Here is a 20,739-nt window from a genome sequence, read left to right on the forward strand (position 1 = left end):
GCCGCCAAGAATGGAAAGGAAAAAGGCTTCGAAAATTAGCCAAGCACTCTTAGTATTATTCAAACCGACCAATTCTTTTTCTTCGCATTTCTTTGTCTTGAATTAATGCTCCTTCCTTTAGTTCCACATCAGCCTTGTTCGGTTTCGTTCGGCTTGGCTCGACTGGGTTCGGTTTGGTTCAGTTTGGTTCAGTCTGGTACAGTTTGGGTTCAGTTTGGTACAGTTTGGTTTGGTTTGGTTGAGCTTGGCACGGTTTGCTTCAGTTTGGTACGGTTCAGGACTGCTTGACTCCTAATCTTCGTACGTCTAGACTTGGATCAGTTCGGCTCGGCTCTTCTCGGCTCGTCTCGGCTCAACTTGGCCCATTTTCTATTTGTGTCGGCAGTATCGCCCGAAAAGAGGTAATATTTTTCCTCTTTTTTGTTTCTCTTGCGGCCGTATTTAGTGACTTTATTTACGCCTCCTTCGTAAATGGAGTTTCTATCTATCTATCTATCTATCTATCTATCTATTACTCTTGTCTATCTATTTAGCCTTCTATCTATCTATCTATCTATCGTTCACTTAGAGGCGCCAGTAAGTAGCCGTAAAGATAGCTGGATTACCTGAACGTTAGATTAAAATATATATACCACTTGGCGACGAAGGCGGATTATTTAATTTGCATCAAGGTACGAGAGGCGCTTTAGTGAAGTGGTGAGTGAGTGAGGGAGGGAGGGAGGGAGGGAGGGAGTACCGTCTGGCTGCCGACGCGTGGGAGAGGGAGAGGAGAGGGAAAGAAGGGAAGGATAGGAGAGGGAGAGGAGTGAGAACTGGAGCAAATGGAGGAGATTGGAGATATGCCGATAGAAGGAGGAAGGAACGAAGTGAGTGGGAGAGGGAAAGAAGGGAAGGAGAGGAGAGGGAGAGGAGAAGGAAACTGGAGCTAAGGGAGAGGATCAGAGATGTGATGAGGGAGGGAGGGAAGAATATACGCAAATAACAAAGAAAAGTCGTTGTTCAGTGTTATAAATATTCGGGTAACGGTATTTAAACAAGGAAAACATGATATGCGATGCGCCCCTCAAAGATACAATGATTTCTACTTATCTAAACACACAATTAAATATATAACTCTTTTGGCCACTTCTAAACTCTTGTATTTTATAGGGGCAGTGATTAGCGGGCTTTCTTTCTCATTATTTTTTTCTGTTTTTGCCCTTGAGCAGTTTCCTTTGCTGTAAAAAAATTAATATGCATGTAACTAATATAAAAAGGCATTGTATAGAACAGTAGCATAAGCAACGTAACTTCATCATAAAAAAAATATATATCATGAAAGTTTTCCGATTTACAGGCTAGTAGTGGGTCGCCCGGCTTGTAAATCTCACTCTGCTAAGAACATTGAACATAAATAAGATTAACTAACTCATTCATCCACGTTACACAATGAAAATAAGAGAGAATAGATTATAACAACGACCGCAAAGAACTTGATTACATATCGCATCCATTCCGCGCTGAAAAAGACTAATTCGATTGTTTGGTTCAGAAGTAATGAGGACGTGGTGGGTAACAAGATGTAATATATATAATTGAATAGGGAATTAAATCTAACTTACGAAAAAAGCTGTGGGATAATCAGGTTTTTAGTGCGATACAAAGAACGCGTTGAAGTAATTTTATAAACGTATCGATAACAACATTAGTTTAAATTTCTGTGCGTGAATAATACATCATAATCTTGAACACAAAGCAATAAAGAAACACATATATTTGCAAAAAGAAAACATTATAAATCGTAAGAGTGTAATGATCGTGACTCAGAGTGCTTAGTTTTCCTTTTCGTGTTCAGCCCAGCCTTTCCTTCTCCCTTCTCCTCCCTTGAATACGCTTCCTCTTTTAACTAACGCTCTTCTCTCCATTCCCCTTTCTTGAACACGCTCCCTGTTCTACCCAATGTTTTTCTCTCCCTTCTCCTCCCTTCAGTATGTTCCCTGTTCTTCCCACCTTTTCTTTCTCCCTTCTCCTCCCTTGAATACGCTTCCTCTTCTAACTAACACTCTTCTCTCCATATTCCCCTTTCTTGAACACGCTCCCTGTTCTACCCAATGATTTTCTCTCCCTTCTCCTCCCTTCTGTATGTTCCCTGTTCTGCCCAGTCTTTCTTTCTCCCTTCTCCTCCCTTGAATACGCTTCCTCTTCTAACTAACACTCTTCTCTCCATTCCCCTTTCTTGAACACGCTCCCTGTTCTACACAATGATTTTCTCTCCCTTCTCCTCCCTTCTGTATGTTCCCTGTTCTGCCCAGTCTTTCTTTCTCCCTTCTCCTCCCTTGAATACGCTTCCTCTTCTAACTAACACTCTTCTCTCCATATTCCCCTTTCTTGAACACGCTCCCTGTTCTACCCAATGTTTTTCTCTCCCTTCTCCTCCCTTCAGTATGTTCCCTGTTCTTCCCACCTTTTCTTTCTCCCTTCTCCTCCCTTGAATACGCTCCCTATTCTAACTAAAACTTCTATCTCCCTTCTCCTCCCTTCAACCCATTCCCTCAACAGACCCGTCGGAGCCTGAGCGCGTCAAGTGGTCGTCCCCTAACAGCTCCAGCCTCCGCGTGTGGTGGCAGCCCCCCAGACACCCTAACGGCGTGATCGACCACTACCTCGTCACTCTCGTGCTGCTGCTGGACGTGCCGAAGATCCCCGAGAGCCTCAACTTCTGCGAGGAGCAAGGTGAGTCAACGAGCGTAAAATGTTTATGAGCTCGGTAGATCAGACGTCCCCGGAATGCATATCCAATTTTGAACGTGTCCGAAAGTTTGGAATTTTGCCAGGATATTAAGTGGAGTGATATCCAAAAGTTATTTCATCGTAATTTTTAAGGTAACGAGACCAGGCTATTGATTACGTGGAAAGTGCAATGCGCTCAAAATGTTCCTCCTTAGAGAAGACAAAAGGAGGCACAAAATATCAGACACCAAGCCCGGATCCGGAGGTGTCTTGATACTCACTCCCCTTCTGAAAGTTTTTAACGCATAAGAGGGAGGGAACACGATAGAAGGAAGGCAGCTACGGAGTTTACCAGAAAAAGAAATGGACGAGGGAAGGAAGATACTGGTTGACTCTTGCATTAACCAGTTGAGAAGCAAGGGAGGGAATGCGTCTGAGTAGGAGGAAGACCTGGGCAGCGGGGTCGCGTCGCGTGAGGGGTAAGAGCAGGCAAGATCAGGAGGGCAGTGAACGTAACGAGAACTATAAAGAATAACAGGGAGAGCAACACTACCACGGAGACTGAGACGCTGAAGACTGTGAGCTAGAGGGAATGAGTTGATGAGACGAATGGCCTTTGACTCATCTCTGACTAAAAGAACTAAGTGACTGGAGACTCCATACACACAGATAGACAGGTAGGTAGAGAGTCAGATAGGTAGATAGATAGATATAAAGACAGACAGATGGTTAAACAGACAGATAGAAGGACAGGCAGACAAAAGAGAGAGGGAGGAGAGAGGAAAAAATGAGAGAGTTAGCACCAGGGAAAAGGAAAAAGAATGTCCTGAGAAGAGTTAGAGCCTCCTAAAACACAAGAACTTCAGTGTCTGGAAAGAGGAGTCTCAGCCTTTCTTCTTTACAAGCAATTCTTTAAGCCCTCAACAACAAAAAAAAAGTATTACGTCTTTGGATTCAGAAAGCACTGACACTTTACAGAAACGAAGCGATGTGGCCTAAAAACTGTAGCCTAACTTATAAAATCCTTACTGTATGTGCTACGTAATAACAAACAAAGGAAAAGGAAGAGATTGGCTGGTTGACAGTATGGAGAAAGTATAGAGAGGAAGAAAATGAAGAAGAGAAAACAGGGAGGAGGGAAATGAGGAGGAAGGATGAGATGGATAGAAGGGAGAACGTACATACATACACAAAGACAAAGACTTACAAATACAAATAATAGACAAAGATATAGAAATAGACTTATAGATATTCGTGAACATGCTTTTTGTACTATGTTAACACAGCATAACATCGAACATACATGGAACAAATGCAAATAAGCCCTCATTCACTCCATTTTCAGTGTTCTTCATCGGATAAACTTGAAGAACGATTACTCAGTGCTCATAAACCTTGGTCTCTACTTACAAGTTCGACGTCCTTTGCATAGAAGAGTTTATATAGTTTTTTGGGTTCTCTCTAACTTCAAACGAGGATAAGAAAGACTTGATTTAAGAATATAGAAGAGCAGAGTCTCGTCCTCTGTACATAATTAAGGTTACACATAGTTTTTGCCTTCTCTGGACCTTCAAACGAGTGTGTAAGGAAGGCTTTGTATAAGAGTGCAAGGGTAGGGTAACGTCCTTTGTATATAATTAAGGTTACACATAGTTTTTGCCTTCTCTGGACCTTCAAACGAGTATAAGGAAGGCTTGGTGTGAGGGTGTAAGGGTAGAGAGAAATGCCCCTTAATTCTTTGTTGGGGAAGTAAAAATCAGGGTCAACGTCCATGAAATTTCCTTGTGAACGTTACTCCCCTGCGAGCATTGTAAAATGGGCCTGCAATATATACTGTCCCTGAATGGGCTCGCGCGCTCAACAGAATACACTCCTCGCTTGTGGGTCCGTCTAGGAAGAAGTGGAGTAAGGAGAAGTGGAGTTAGAAGTGGAGTTGACGTCTTGAGTCTGCTACCTTTGTATCACCAGCACCAGCATCATCACTACCACCACAACACCAAGACAAGCAACACCACCCATCATCAGAGAGAGAAAGTTACCAACCAACTCCCATTTCTCTCTCTCTCTCTCTCTCTCTCTCTCTCTCTCTCTCTCTCTCTCTCTCTCTCTCTCTCTCTCTCTCTCTCTCTCTCTCTCTCTCTCTCTCTCTCTCTCTCTCTTTCTCTCTTGCACCATCACCACCAACTACATCACCAACACCAACACCACTACCAACACCACCCCATCATCCTTCCCTGTCCCCCATTCTCTCTCTCTCTCTCTCTCTCTCTCTCTCTCTCTCTCTCTCTCTCTCTCTCTCTCTCTCTCTCTCTCTCTCTCTCTCTCTCTCTCTCTCTCTCTCTCTCTATCATTACCAACTGCACCACCACCACCACCACCACCGCCGCCGCCGCCGTCATCACAATCATCACCAAAGAAGGGTTAAAAATAATTGTATGAACTATTACGTGACTCGAATTGCCCTTCATCACCATTACGGTTATAATTACAACCATTATCTCGTTACATATACATTCTCTCTCTCTCTCTCTCTCTCTCTCTCTCTCTCTCTCTCTCTCTCTCTCTCTCTCTCTCAGAAAACATGAAAATAGGAGGAAAATGAAATAAATAACAGAAATAAGAGAAATAAAGAGAAATCAGATGAAGGGAAATGGAAGAAAAAGGGAAAATAAGAGGAAAATAATAAAATAAATAACAGAAATAACAGATATAAGAGAAATAAGAGAAATCAGATGAAGGTAAATTGAAGAAAATATGAAAATAGAGGGAAAATAATAAAATAAATAACAGAAATGAGAGAAATAAAGAAAAATCAGATGAAGTTAATTAAAGAAAAGGAAATAGGAGGAAACTATGGTAGGAGAGATAAGAGAAAAACAAACAAAGGAGTAGAAACAAATTATGATTAACGAATAAAAGGAGATAGAAGAGGAAGAAGAGGAGGATGGAATATAAAGACTTACAGAGAGATAGATAGATAGTTTTAGATAGTTTGTTGACCATGATAGAACATACCGAAAACAATAAATAAAATACACTAAATAATAAAAATAATCGCCCAGTGTAATACTAACTAATATAAAAGGGTAAAAACACACACGTGAAGGTAACACAGAAGTAACACGAAGGATACGTTATTTACAAACAAACCAACTTTAAGAGGGTGAAAATAACAATACTAGGACTGACAAAGGGAACTGGCAAAACACACACACACACACACACACACACACACACACACACACACACACACACGAACGTATTATCATGGCCGACAGTTCACAAATTTCAGCTCGTAAACTCGTGTGACCGTTTGTGCAAAATCATTAAAGAGCAGGGACCTTCCTTTCCTTTCTCTTGCTCTTCCTTTCCTTTCCTTTCCTTTCCTTTCCTTTCCTTCCCTTCTCTTCCCTTCTCTTCCTTTCCTTTCCTTAGCAGGCGTGGAAGGTAGCGACAAAAATCGGTGTGACAGGCAAGCGAATAGGCGATTCTTTGCATGACACACACACACACACACACACACACACACACACACACACAGAGGCCATTACATAACCACCACTACCACCACCACCACCACCACCACTACCACTAGAGCGCAAGGGGAAGGAAGAGTTACGAGAGGATGGTGGAAGAGTTACATGGGAGCTCAATTTTATCCCCCTGTGGAGTTTTATGCAAGGCGCCTGGTTTGCTGGTTTCCTGGTTGGTCTGGGATTCGAACTTGGGTCTCTGGTGTGTGTGTATGTGTGTGTGTGTGGAGGGGGAGGTTGTGTTGGGGGGGGAGAGGAAGGGCTTGTGTGTGTGTGTGTGTGTGTGTGTGTGTAGGCTTAGTCCTGTATAATCAAGAACGAACATGATCACTCCTCCTCCCTCTCCCGCTCTCTCTCTCTCTCTCTCTCTCTCTCACTCTCTCTCTAACACACACACAAAGATACTCAGGCTCCCAGAAATACTTTACACCAAGAGCAACAAAATCTCTTCAATCCCTAACACAATAGAGAGAGCGTTAAGTTTCGTGGCCGCACACACACACACACACACACACACACACACACACTCCAATCCCCTCCGCCCCCTTCTCCCTCCACTCCATAACCCACACTTCCACAGACTTCAAACTTTTCTTCCTCCACTTAAGTTAATGTAAAATGTATAATGAGAACGAGAATTAACCTCCACTTCTTCGTCTCATTAGTAACGCGGGGTTGAAAATTCATGGCTGAGTGTCCCCCTGGCGGTCGATTCTGGCATGTCAGTTGGGCACTCGGCGGGAAAGGCATTGTTCTCTAAAATCCTTCCTACTCCTCTTACTACTACTACTACTACTACTACTCCTACTACTACTACTACTACTACTACTACTGCTTCTTCTATCACTTCAGAGCAACGTTATATCGACAAGAAACTCCGCTCGGGGCCAATCGTGAGTCCAATGACGTACGTAGACGACGAGGAGGACGAGGATGACGAGGAAGAGAAGATAGATACTGACGTGGACGCAGAGGAGGTAGAGGAGGATGAGGAGGAGGATGGGGATGAAGAGGAGGGTGAAGAAGAGGTGCATGGCAGAAAGGACAGGGATAAGGAAGGAAGGAGAAGCAGGAATGGGACGAGGCTTGGAGAAGGGAGGGACGAGATCGAGTATTCGTGTCCAGTCTCGCAAAACGTGGCATCGAGCTCTTCCAAGTGCTGCCCGTGTTCCGACTCCTCGCCCTCCTCCTCCTCCTCCTCGTCGTCCCTCCTTTCCTCGTCTTCGTCTTCAACATCGTCGTCATCGTTGTCAAAGGGCGACGGTGATGTACTAACGCAGATCGCCTTTGAGGATTACGTCATGGATAGCGTCTACGTTAAAAAGTGAGTGTGTTTGTGTACCATTGTGTTCTCTCTCTCTCTCTCTCTCTCTCTCTCTCTCTCTCTCTCTCTCTCTCTCTCTCTCTCTCTCTCTCTCTCTCTCTCTCTCTCTCTCTCTCTCAACTGTATTTCTTTTGTATCTGATTTTATTTCTGTTTTTCTTTATCTTATCTTCCATCCTGCTCTGTCTCCTTCCCTCTCCCTCCCTTCCTCCTCCTCCTCCTCCTCCTCCTCTCTTCCCTCCTTTATCCCTCCCTTCTTCTCTGCATATCTTCTCTTCCTCTGCCTTCTTTCTTTTTATTCTTTCGTCTTTTTTTTTCTCTCTCTCTCTCTCTCTCTCTCTCTCTCTCTCTCTCTCTCTCTCTCTCTCTCTCTCTCTCTCTCTCTCTCTCTCTCTCTCTCTCTCTCTCTCACGCTTCTCTTTTTTTTTCATATTTCGACGGCATCTTTCCTTCCTCTCTTCCTCCCTTCCCTTCTTCCTTTTTTTTTTGGTTATTCTTCTTTACTTTCTTTCGTTCTTCAGTCTCTCTCTCCTCCCGACTTCCATTCTCTTTCTTATCTCCTCCTTTCTCTTTTTTCCCTCTTGTCCATTTCTTGTCTTCACCTTTTTCTCTTTCTCTTTCTTTCTGTCAGCTTCCTCCTTTCACTTCCCTCTTTTCTGTATTACATTTTAGAGTCCGTCTGTCACATTGAATTTGGGCTGGGATTTCTCTCTCTCTCTCTCTCTCTCTCTCTCTCTCTCTCTCTCTCTCTCTCTCTCTCTCTCTCTCTCTCTCTCTCTCTCTCTCTCTCTCTCTCTCTCTCTCTCTCTCTCTCTCTCTCTTTCTTTGTATCTTTCTCAATCTCCCCTTCTTCCCTTCCCTTTCTCCCCATCTCCTCCTCATCCTCTTTCTCTCTCCCTCTCTCCCTCTCCCTTCCTTTATCTCTCTCTCTCCCTCCATCTTTGCATATTCGTCTTCTCTCCTCCTCTCCCTTCTCTTAAGTCCTACGTTTTTATTTTACTTTTGTTTCACTCTCTGTTTCTCTCTCTATCTCTCTCTCTACTACTACTACTACCACTACTACTACTACTACTTCTATTAATACTACTACGACAACAATAATGATGACAATGATAATAATAATGATAATAATATAAGACAGTAATGATATTTCTCTCTTTTCCTCCCACTCTCTCTCACACTGATACCAATCTTCATGCCATTCCCTCCCGCCAATCGCTATCACTCACCACTCCTTCCCGCCGTCCACCCTCCCTTTGCTTGTCTGTTCCGGGTGGCGAAGGGCGGGGAGAGGCGCGAAGAGGAGAAGACGGCGGAGGCGAAGGGTTGGGGTGACGCTACACGACTGGGAGAGGACCAACACGCACCTCCAACCCACCTCCGTAACTCCTAAACTCCCCTCCAAAGACTTCATCCTCGAAACTTTAACCTCGCGGGGGATTCGACGCGCTCAAGGGAATCTAATCGTGGCCGCAAGACGTTCAGGTGCTGATGAGGAGCTACCTGGCGTGCGAAAGAGCTTAGAGAAGCTTTTACTACAGCAGGGCGAGGAGGAGGACTTTCCATTATATTCTGCGGAGTCTGTGCACGAGTTTCCGAGTCAGGGAGGCATCCGGGCTGACTATCAACTGCACGAGGAGAACCTGGAGAAATTCAACGTCGTCCTCCCTCGTCTTGGTAAGTTACAAAGCTACCTAAATCTACCGAAGCCCCATATTCTTAAACATTTTGAGGGTTACTACACATTGTCATATTTAGTAAAGTTTTCGTAGAGTTTGTGGTGGAGGGGTATTTCCATGGGTAGTTTTATGAACCGTGTCACGAAGTCTACCGAAGTCCCATATTCTTAAACATTTTTTTATGAACCGTGTCACGAAGTCTACCGAAGTCCCATATTCTTAAACATTTCATTCATATTTAGTTAGGTTTTCGTAGAGGTTGTTGTGGGTGGGTATTTCCAAGGGTAGTTTTATGAGTCGTGGTAATCTTTCTGTCTTGTAATACCTCACTGTCTGAAAGGAAAGAGGAACATAACCAGATCTAATCTAATTTCGTAGAGGATATCGTAACCTAACAATCATTACCGCTATCCATTCAGCCCCTAATTACTTCCTGGTAAGGGTTTTGTACAGGGTAATTTAACCTAACAACCCAAACCACTATCCATTCAACCTCAAACTACTCCCTGGTAAGACTTTCGTAGCGGATAACGTAACACAACAAGCAAAACCAATATCCATTCACTATCCATCTTCTCTCCCTTTCTCCTTTCCTTTTCTAGTCTCATCCCTTTCCTTCCTTCCTTTTTCCACTCTTACATCCTTTATTTCAGTCCCTTTCCCAGTGTTTCATCTCCCCCTTCCTTCCTCCCCATTCTCTGTAGTCCGCCCTTTCATCTCTGTCTTCCTTCACTAACCCAATCTTTGATCCATCCCCTTCCTTGTTTTATGGCGCAAACTATTTACGTATTCCTTCATCCCCTGCAAGCTACACGGAGGCTTTATGATGCTTGAAAATTGTCCTCCACTTCTTTTTCCCGCCTCGGTGTTTTGTGATTCTGTTCTTTTTACGGACGAAGTTGCCGCATGTCTTGTTTTCCGGGAACGTGTCACAATTAGGCTTCATTTTTTACTTATTTTCTTTTCGCAGGTAAAACACAGTATTTCATCACTTTTTACTCTCGTTTTTCAGCCTCTCAAGGTCACCACTCACTTTTCCCTCTTGCTTCTCTCTCGACCTTTCTCCTCTCGCTCATGTGTTCCTCATTTTTTTACTCTTTTTTTTCCCTTTGCACTTCTCTTTCATCTCACACACGTCCTCTTCTTCATCGTTTCTTTTCCTGCTCCTCCTCCTTCCACCCTCATTTCTCTTCCTCATCTGCTCTCCTCTTTTCTCCTCCTCCTCCTCCTCCTTTCTCTTCCGTTTTTGCTTTTCTCTCTTTACTATTCTTCTTCTTGTGCTATCTATCCTTCCTCCATATCTTTCTTTCTCCCCCTCCTTCTCCTTTTCTTTCTTCATCTTTAATTACTACTTCCATCGTTCATTCTTACCCTCTCTCCTTTTATCTTTTCTCCTCCTTCTTCCTTTCTCATAATCATCATCTCTCTTGATCTCTAATAGCCATATACGAGTACTACCATCACCTAGTTCCCCATAACACTCAGTACAAGCTTTCTTTCAGTCTTTCTATAATGTCCCGTATACGCCTCTACATCTCCACAGCAAACGCATTCTTTTTTTCCATCCCTCACAGGCTCCGTGTTGCAATACCAGGTGAGGAGCACGAGCAATCAACACATCACGCTCCACAACCTCCTCCACTTCTCCCTCTACTCCGTCAGCATCGTGGCGTGTCAAGCCCCGATCGCCGTCTACGACAACGTGACGGTGAAGCTGTGCTCGCCACACCCCGCCGAGACAGCCGCCTACACGAAGCCAAGCGGTAAGGGCTCTTTCTTGGGATCCAATGAGGAAGGAAAGGGAATCTGAATAGAGGGTTAGAGGGGAATGAGATTGAACAACTCGCTCTTTGGGGCTCTGAGTGTCAAGGAAAGGGGGTTTAAAAGGAGTTACAGAGGAATGAGACTGGCCAAGGAAGGGAGTTTGAACAGAGGGTTAGATATGAATAAGATTGAATTCTCCTCTCTTTGGGATCTTGAGGTTAAATAAGGGGTATTTGAATGGATGGTTAGAGGAATGAGCCTGAATTCCTCGTTCTTGGGGGATCAAGTGGTCAAGAAAAGGGAGCTTGAAGACTAAGGGTTTGAGGGGAATAAGCCTAAACTCCTCCACCGGGTTATCAAATAGAAAGGGACTGAAGATGCTGACATGAGGTGCTCCGTTTTCCTGGCACTGAAAGGCAACCATGGCTCTGGAGAAACACGGTCCTTTTCCTATCTAAAAACACAGTATCCTGCCCATTCTGAACTAAAGAGAGAGGATAACTAAGCTCTATGAAGTATTTAATTATTCATCAGCCCGAAATTCATACTCTAGATGTCTGTAGGGCCAGGTCATGTTTCACTAAGGTATCCGGACGGGTCTTTCTCCCTCTCCCCTTGGGCGGTAAAGTGCAGGTCCCCGCCGAGGTGTAATTAGGGTAATATACCATCCGGGAGGTCGTTCACCGAGGGACTCCTTTGTTCGTTCCATCCGCATCCTCCATTTGTTGGTGTCGAATTGTGGCTCCCAATGAGGGGCACTTATCTCGTCCTCCTTAACACGCGCGTAATATTTATCATGAAACTAATCTTTCCACGACGGAGGCGACGGAAACTATCTAACTCCTTGCTCGGCCGCGATATATGCTTCCGCCTCTCTCTGTTTCTTTCTCCCCTGTTCTCTGTCTCTCTTTCTCTCTATCTATCTATCTATCTGCCTAAACATATCCATTCCTGGCTTCCTTTATCCACCTTTTCATCGCTCCCCTTCCCTTTCTTTCGTTTTCTGTTCTTTAATCCATTCCCTTCCTTCATTATTCCACTGTTTCCTTCTCTTCTCTTCCTTCTTTTTTTCCACTTTTACATCCCTTCCCATCCTCCTTCCCTCCCTTTATCCACTCCCTTTATCCCTATCTTCCTTCCTTCCTTTTCCAACTCTTTCATCCTTTCCTATCTTTTATTCCAGTCTTTTACCTCTTTCCTTCCATTCTTTCTTCACCCTTTCATCCCTTCCCTTCACCCCTTCCTTTTCCTCACTCTCTCATCCCACCCTTCCCTTCCTCCCGTACAGCCTCAGTCGATCAAATTCCTCAAGGGTCCCTGCAAGTGTTCCTCAATGATACCAGCAGCTCCGTCTCTCTCACGTGGGCCGCCCCGGAGAGCCCCAACGGCGGAGTGCTGGCCTACGTTCTTCAGCTACAGGGGGTGAGGTTCCTGTGATGGTTTGGACGCGTTCTCAGTGGAGTGTCTTGGTGAAGGTTCTGGAGGTGTTGTAGGTGATGGTTGTGTTGCTTGTGTTGTGTGTGTGTGTGTGTGTGTGTGTGTATGTTACGTTGTGTTGCGTGAGGTGGGGAAGAGGAAGGGAGTGTTTGATTTCGTGTTTGTCTTTCTGTTTGTGTATGTATGTGTGTTTTTGGCGTAAATAGGTGAGTTTAGGTGTTGTTTAAGTTTTCTGAGGGTGAACTGTATGTCTGTCTGTCTGTGTATGTGTCTGTGTATGTGTCTGTCTCTCTGTTTCTGTCTGTCTCTGTTTCTGTTTGTCTGTCTGTCTGTCTGTCTGTATTTGCGTTTGTGTCTGTTTATGTCTATCTCTGTCTCTCTCTCTCTCTCTCTCTCTCTCTCTCTCTCTCTCTCTCTCTCTCTCTCTCTCTCTCTCTCTCTCTCTCTCTCTCTCTCTCTCTCTCTCTCTCTCTCTCTCTCTCTCTCTCTCTCTCTCTCTCTCTCTCTCTCTCTCTCTCTCTCTCTCTCTCTCTCTCTCGTAACACGCACCATAATATTCTCCATAAACATAAACGCAACAAGACAGAATAAAAATATCTAGAGGTAAGTGTCTGTCAGGTGAGCGAGGTGCCAATTTTCTTCCCCCTCCGAGCTAGTCTAGTGAAAAAAAAAATAGTAAAGCGCTAAGGTAGTAATGCTGCGACGCTTAATTTGCGATTCAGCTGCATTTTATTGTTGCGGAATTACAAGGAAAAACACGTACTTACTGAGGGAGGCGGAGGAGAAGGGGTTGGAGGAAGAGGAGCAGGAGGAGGCGGAGCTGGAAGGCGTTATCGTACACTCAGCTCTTATTGCATCGTCCGCGAGTGTTGCTAATCTGAAGCTCATGGGAGAGAAATTAATATAGACAGCCCAAGAGCTTCCTGTTATTACCTCGAGTCCACGGCTGGCGAGCGCTGGCACACGATCATTAGATTAAAAAGAACTAAAAAGATAAATTCCCCCGCGCACCGAATATCCTACATCATAAAAAACATACATCACCCCACCCAACCTATAATTCCGGCCCTGTTGTTGTAGCTGTTTAATATCACTGGAAAGGAGTAGAAATATGAACAGTTACCATGCTACTAATTGCCATAGCGCCAACACCACATTACGACGGCAATCATCTAGTGAAATATATCCCTGTTGGTGTGTGTGTGTGTGTGTGTGTGTGTGTGTGTGTGTGTGTGTGTGTGTGTGTGTGTGTTATCCTTCCTCCATCCATCCCCTTCCCTGTCCCACCCCTGTCCTAGCGAGCCTCCACACTGCCTCCCTTCCCTGTCCCACCCCTTCCACCCCTGTCCTAGCGAGCCTCCACACTTCCTCCCTTCCCTGTCCCACCCCTTCCACCCCTGTCCTAGCGAGCCTCCACACTGCCTCCCTTCCCTGTCCCACCCCTTCCACCCCTGTCCTAGCGAGCCTCCACACTACCTCCCTTCCCTGTCCCACCCCTTCCACCCCTGTCCTAGCGAGCCTCCATACTGCCTCCCTTCCCTGTCCCACCCCTTCCACCTCTGTGCAAGCGAGCCTCCACACTTCCTCCCTTCCCTGTCCCACCCCTTCCACCCCTGTCCTAGCGAGCCTCCGTACTGCCTCCCTTCCCTGTCCCACCCCTTCCACCTCTGTGCAAGCGAGCCTTCACACGCTGCCACCTGCCCCGAGCACACCTGTAGCTTGGAGGAAAAGGTGAACAGCTCCAGGAAAAAGAAAGAATTGGGAAAAGAATGACGGGGAACAAAAAGGAAACAAAATTGAACGTTGAAAATGGTAAAACAATCGCGGAGAGACAAGTCACTAATGAAACTATAAGAAAAAAAACGATAGGAAAATGAATAAGGTAGAGAATATGTACTTTGTGAATGAAAACAAGAGAAAAACTATATGGTGATGAAAATACAGATAAATCACACCTAGATATGGATAGATAGATAGAGAGATAGATAAAAAGAGAGAAAGAAATGAAGGAGTATTGCAAGGTTGAGACTACGGAAGAAAAAGAGGAGGAAAAGGAGAAGAAGGAGAAAGAAGAGGAAAAGGAGAAGTAATATATGTAGCAAGTCTCATTACAGAGGAACCATTCACGTATATATATACAAATTTATTGAGTACACAAATATAATGACCGGACAATATATACTTAGACAAGGTTAATTAACGTATCTTCACGCACATGACAGACACCAATTTAGAATGCGAAAAACAAACTGCAGCAAACGAAAATGAATATCAAATCGTCATGAATATAAAAAGAAAAACTCTGCCTCATATGATCCCCCTGAAAAACTAATGACAGAAAAAAAGTTTGATACGAGTTTGGAAATAATTATAATGACACAGAGGAGATTAGGTCACGGCGATTAACAAAGAGCTGCCGGCAAAGATTCATTAGGAGAGGGATTAGGAGGGGATTAGGGAGGGGAGAGAGAGAGAGAGAGAGAGATTGTTGCCTTTTTTATTAACTTTACTCTCTCTCTCTCTCTCTCTCTCTCTCTCTCTCTCTCTCTCTCTCTCTCTCTCTCTCTCTCTCTCTCTCTCTCTCTCACTCTCTCTCTCTCTCTCTCTCTCTCTCTCTCTCTCTCTCTCTCTCTCTCTCTCTCTCTCTCTCTCTCTCTCTCTCTTTTTCCCCTTTTTTTCCTTCTCTCATGATTTATTCTCTTAATTCTTCTTCGTAAATTTTGCTTATTTCATGTCGGTTCTATTTTCCTTCCCTCATTTACATTTTTTCTCTCGTCTTTACGCATTCATATTTTCTTTTTTTCTTGTCTTTCATTTCTTCATTCGCTCTTCTTTTTCGTTCCTCGCGACCTCCTTCATTTGTTTCGCTTTTTGCTTTTTTCTTGTCCTTTTCTTTGTTTTATTCTCTTTTCGTCTCTGTTGTGTTGTGTGTGTGTGTGTGAGGGGGGAGGATGGGGGGGGGGGTCTTTTTGTCTGTCTCTATTTCAATGTCCGTCTACCTGTCATTGTCTCTGTGTGTGTCTCTGTTTGTCTGTCTGTTTGTCTGTCTATTCAGTTTTTTTTCCTCTCTCTCTCTCTCTCTCTCTCTCTCTCTCTCTCTCTCTCTCTCTCTCTCTCTCTCTCTCTCTCTCTCTCTCTCTCTCTCTCTCTCTCTCTCTCTCTCTCTCTCTCTCTCTCTCTCTCTCTCTCTCTCTCTCTCTCTCTCTCTCTCTACCTATCTCTACTATACCTTCCTTTCCCCCTCCCGCTCTCTCCATCTCTGCCCCTCACCCCGTCATCCTTCCCTCTCTCAGCCCCTTCGGGAGGAACACTGCTTCACCCACAAGGCGTTCGAGGCAGCGGGAGGGCGCGTCGAGCTGCACAACCTCCACCCAGGAAACTACTCAGCCTCCGTCAGCGTCAGGTCCAAGGCGAAATTCGGGCCGCCCTCTGAGCCTGTCTTCTTCAATATCTCGGTGAGTGTAGAGGATTTTTTGTGATTTTGTTTTGTATTTTGGGCTGTTTTCGTATTTTGACCTATGGTTTTCTTTTTTTTATCTTTTTTGTCTTTTTTTGTCCTTTTTGATATTATTTTTGTGGTTGTATTTTGTATTTTGGATTTGTTTCGTGTTTTGACCTTTTCTTTTTCTTTCTTTATCTTCTTTTTTGTCTTTTTTTTGTCCTTATTTGGTATTTTTTGTCGTCTTTTGTCTCATATTCTCTTATTTTTGTTATTTCTCATCGCTAAATCCTTTCGGTCAGAGCAAAGGATATTTACCAATTTTCTTTAGTAATTATTTTGTCTTTTTCTGTCTTATTTTTGCGCTTTTTTTTCTTTTTTTTTCTTTTTCATCCTTCATCTTTGCTAAGGATTATTATCTTCATTTTTTTATCAGTGTATTTTTATCTTTTTTTCTTTTTCTTTCCTTTCTCTGTCTTTCTTTTGCCTTTTGCTGCCTCTGTATTTTTTTCTGTTTTTGTCTTATCTACGTCCTTTTTTTATTTAATTCATTCCTTTTAAAGTTTTCTCGTATTTTCGCTTTTTTGTTTGCTGGTTTTTCTTTATTTTGGGGGTTGCGCATCCTCCTCGTTTTCTTTTTCATCTCCTTATTTCATGTCTTTTTCCTTATTTGTCTTATTTTTCTCTCTCTCCATCATTCATTCCTCTTTTAAAAGTTTTTCTCGGATTTTCGTTTTTTGTTTTCTTTATTTTTTGGGGGGTTCGCATCCTCCCCCCTTTCTTTTTATCTTCTTTTTTTTCATGTCTCTTGTCTTATTTGTCTCATTTCTGTCTTTTTCCATCGCTTATTCATCCTTTTAAAGTTTTTCTCAGTAATTCGCTTTTTTGTTTACTGTTTTTTGTTGGTGCGCATCTTCCTCGCTTTCTTTTTATCTTCTTTTTTCAAGCGTCCCATAATAATTCAGTTTTGCGTCCCGCTCGAAAAGTTTTGAAACGGTTAATAACTTTTACGGGGCCCAGGCGGAGTTTTTTTTTTTTCCTTCCTTCTTTTTATTTTCTCTTTTATTTTGCTGCATTTTCTTTCTCTCTTTCCTTTCCTTTCGCTGGGGTATCAAAGTTGAGTATATTTATTTAGGGTAAAGTCTTTTTTTCTTCAGTTTTCGATTTTATTTTTAATTTTCACTTTTTTTCGTGTCTGTCTGTATCTATTCAACGAGTTTCTGAGCTTTGGGGAATATATTTTGCATTGGTGTATCGTTAACAGCATCTCTCTCTATCTATTTCTATCTATCTTTCGGTCTATCTATCTATCTAACTATATGTCTATCTTTCCCTCTCTCCATCTATTTATTTTTAGTCTTTTCGCTCTCTCTTTCTCTCTCATAAACATAAAAGGAATCTAATGTCACCCTGCCACTCTTTATCCCTCAATGACCTCACACATCTTCCTTGCACAGCCCTATCTTATCGCATTTTCTTTCTCTCCCCTCCGCCTAATCACCCTCCCATTCTCCTCTCTCCATCAGCACGGGGCAGCTCCTCCCAGCGGCCCCGCCCTCAGAGTCGACCAGTGGGTGCTGCTGAGTTTGCTGGGGGTGGCGGTCGGGGGCCTTACGTTTTGGGGCTGGCTTCGTTACTACAGTCGCAACAAGATCCCCGACAGACTAGTGGTGGAGGAAAACCCGCACTACCGAAGTAAGGATTGATTTTAGTGTTGGGTGAGGAGGTGTTTAGCTGATATGGTAACACTGTGGAATGGTAGCTACAGACCAGGGCCCATATTCTTTTATTTTTCAAGGTTTTGGTAAAGGTTGTGGGTATTTCTATGGGTAGTTTGATGAGGCTAGTGATAGTTTACCAAGGCTTCTGCGCCGTGAATGTGAAAAATACTCCTTAGAACACGACTAATCTCCTTTGTGGCTTTTGGAAATAGGTGCTTTGAGAGTCGAAAGCATCTCAGATTATGGGCCAACTAGTTACCGAATCTACCATGGGCTCATTCTCCTTTCTACAGGGGGATTCGAACCAGCTAAGAAGTTCCAGGAGAAATTCATCTTCGGGCGAGAGGACGTGAAGGTGCTACACAATAAGCCGCTCGGGAAAGGGTTCTTCGGGAAGGTGTTCGAGGGCGAGCTGACGCTGAGCGGGACGACGACGCGCGTGGCGGTGAAGACCCATACGGAAAGGGCGAGCGAGGACTGCATCGAGAAGTTCTTGGACGAGGCCGCGGTGATGCAGTGAGTGGCTCCGTGTGTGTGGTGGTGGGGGTAGGGGGGGGAGTGAAAGGGGAATGTGTGGGTGGGAGAAGTGTTTGTGTTTGTGTGTGTGTGTGTGTGTGTGTGTGTGTGTGTGTGTGTGTGTGAGTGTCTTTTATTGACCTATTTATATTTTCTTCGATCGATATCTATATTTATTTCTTATTTTTGCATTCTTCTATTTTCATTTTTCATTTTTTCACTTTCTTCCATCTATTTTTTTTTCTAACATGTATTTCCTTGTTGTATCTATCTATTTGTCTTGTCTACTAATCCTTTTCCTCTACGTAACTATTATTTTGGGGGTTTATATCTGTTTTCTTTATCATTATTTATCTTTATATTTCTTCCTCTTTTTTGGTACGTGTTATTTTATTATTATCAATATTTAACTGTGTAATTCTGCCTTTGTTAACTAACGCGAGAGAGGGAGAGGCGGCGGCGAGTCTGATCAGCAGAGGAGACGTTTGTTGACTGAAAACGTTTCCCGGCTGTTGTAGTCTGTGTGTCTGGCGAACGTTTGTTTATCGTAAGCAAGCCGCCCACCGTACCCTGATTGATGAAAGAACAGATACTGGCACACACACACACACACACACATAACTAGGCAAGGATACAAAATAAAAAAAAAAATACAAACTGTGCAACGCGGGACATATTCTCTCTCTCTCTCTCTCTCTCTCTCTCTCTCTCTCTCTCTCTCTCTCTCTCTCTCTCTCTCTCTCTCTCTCTCTCTCTCTCTCTCTCTCTCTCTCTCTCTCTCTCTCTCTCTCTCTCTCTCTCTCTCTCTCTCTCTCTCTCTCTCTCTCTCTCTCTCTCTCTCTCTCTCTCTCTCTCTCTCTCTCTCGCCGCCACACGAACAATACCTGTTTGTATCACACCAGAAGATTTTTCACCTCGCCGCTCCACTAACAAGAATTTACCTTTGCCTCTCCGTCTCCGGCGCGACGACAACCCAGGCGACAGCAATTACCGCAGCGACCACCACCTCCACGACAATAACAGCACCAGTGGCGGCAATAACAACAACAACTATAACTATTACATTCTATATTCATCGTCCTTGTCATCATGTTGTTGTTCCTCTTTTTTGTTCTTTTTTATTCTTCATTGTCTTCTTTTTTTTTCTCATTGTTTTTCTTTTTTTTGTTATTTTTCTTATCTCTGTCTTCTTTTCTTCGTCTTCTTGTTTTTCCTTTTTCCTGTTCTTGTTCTTCTTCCTATTGTTGTTGTTCTTAATCTCTTCTCCCTGTTCTTGTCCTTATTCTTGTCTTCTTGTTCCTTTATTGCTGCTTTTTGATCTATCGTTTTTCTCTTTAGTTTTCTTCTACTACTTCTGAAGATCAAATACTATCACTATCCGAAACCTTACTCAGACCTTCCTAGACTATGCCGTACAGTTCTGGTCTTTCTCTTCGTCTTCCTTCACCTTTCCCTACATATCTATACTCGCTTGACTCTCCTCAGCTTGTATGCCCGAGGAGAGGTCAACACCCACACGCAGATGACAGATAATTACACTTGTCCCGAAGTTATGATTGAATCGCTTGCAAGATAATTTACCTTCCTTCTTTTCAGGCCAAGTTCGTGAAGCTGCTCCTTAATGACGAATGTGATGCTCTCTCTCCCTCTCCCTCTCTCTCTCCCTCTCCCTCTCTCTCTGGCTTGCTCGCTCTATTATCACAATTTTGCACAATCTAACAACAGCAATAAAGATCTAGGCCGTGAAAATGGGTCTCAGTTATATCCCGTAAGTTACTGTGTTGTATATTATTGCAATATTATGACTCGTTCTTCCTCCTCCGCCTCCTCCTCTTCCTCCTCTTCTTTCTCCTCCTCCTCCAGGCCTTCCATACCGATTTTTCCCTCACGCACTGCATAACTATCTCGATTTTCTCCTCCACTTCCTCGTTCTCCTCGCCCTCCTTCTCTAGTTCCTTCTTTCTCATTTGATTTCGTGAGATTCTTTCCTTTCCTGCCTGTCCTTCATTCTCTCTTTCTTCTCTTCGTTACACTCCTCCTCCTCCTTCTTTGTTCTCTTTTTCTCTCTCTTTTTCTGAACGTCTCCTCCTCCTCCGACTGCATTTTTATTCTGCTTATTCTCCTACTTGTTATTTATCGTTCTTTTGTCTAATGCGATCTTCTGCTCATTCTGAAATACATGAGACAAAACCGGAATAACAGCAACACTAATACCACCAACATTGCATTACCAATATCTACGAAACCCCAAGAAATACAACGATACTTCTTCCTCTTCTTCTCCTACTTTTTCTTCTTCCTTCTCCTCTTATCTAAATACGATCTTCAACTCATTCTGAAACACACGAACTACCACCATCAGTAACACTTCTGCTATTTCTACTCATCATCCTCCTGTTATGTTTCTACTCATTCTGAAACACACGTACCACCACCACCACCACCACCACCATCACCATCTCCTCCTCCTAACCCAGCATCACTAACAGCGCTATCATTATCTATACCTCGTCTCCCCAACCAGGAATATCGTTTGCCATCACGTGGTTCGCCTCCTGGGGGTCGTGGGTGACTACCGGCCCGTCTACGTGGTGATGGAACTCATGCAGGAAGGCGAT

The 20,739-nt window shown here is 43.7% G+C and overlaps 1 protein-coding gene and 1 long non-coding RNA gene across 6 annotated transcripts in view; one reads left to right on the forward strand and one right to left on the reverse strand.

The window, feature by feature from the left end:
- LOC126997645 (uncharacterized) overlaps positions 1-20,739 on the reverse strand; it is a 155,018-nt gene that overhangs the window by 97,730 nt on the left and 36,549 nt on the right. The gene's annotated exons all lie outside the window — the stretch shown is intronic.
- The window catches only part of LOC126997641 (insulin-like peptide receptor), a 56,007-nt gene that overhangs the window by 26,355 nt on the left and 8,913 nt on the right, over positions 1-20,739 (forward strand). The window contains exons 14-22 of the mRNA XM_050858856.1: positions 2,539-2,712; positions 7,095-7,566; positions 8,848-9,242; positions 10,819-11,007; positions 12,297-12,430; positions 15,739-15,900; positions 17,411-17,579; positions 17,899-18,121; positions 20,646-20,739. The exon at positions 20,646-20,739 is cut by the window's right edge and continues 48 nt beyond it. Coding sequence (XP_050714813.1) covers positions 2,539-2,712; positions 7,095-7,566; positions 8,848-9,242; positions 10,819-11,007; positions 12,297-12,430; positions 15,739-15,900; positions 17,411-17,579; positions 17,899-18,121; positions 20,646-20,739 — 2,012 coding nt within the window. The remainder of the gene's footprint in view (positions 1-2,538; positions 2,713-7,094; positions 7,567-8,847; positions 9,243-10,818; positions 11,008-12,296; positions 12,431-15,738; positions 15,901-17,410; positions 17,580-17,898; positions 18,122-20,645) is intronic.

Source organism: Eriocheir sinensis, chromosome 12, assembly GCF_024679095.1.
Source record: "Eriocheir sinensis breed Jianghai 21 chromosome 12, ASM2467909v1, whole genome shotgun sequence".
NCBI lineage: Eukaryota > Metazoa > Arthropoda > Malacostraca > Decapoda > Varunidae > Eriocheir > Eriocheir sinensis.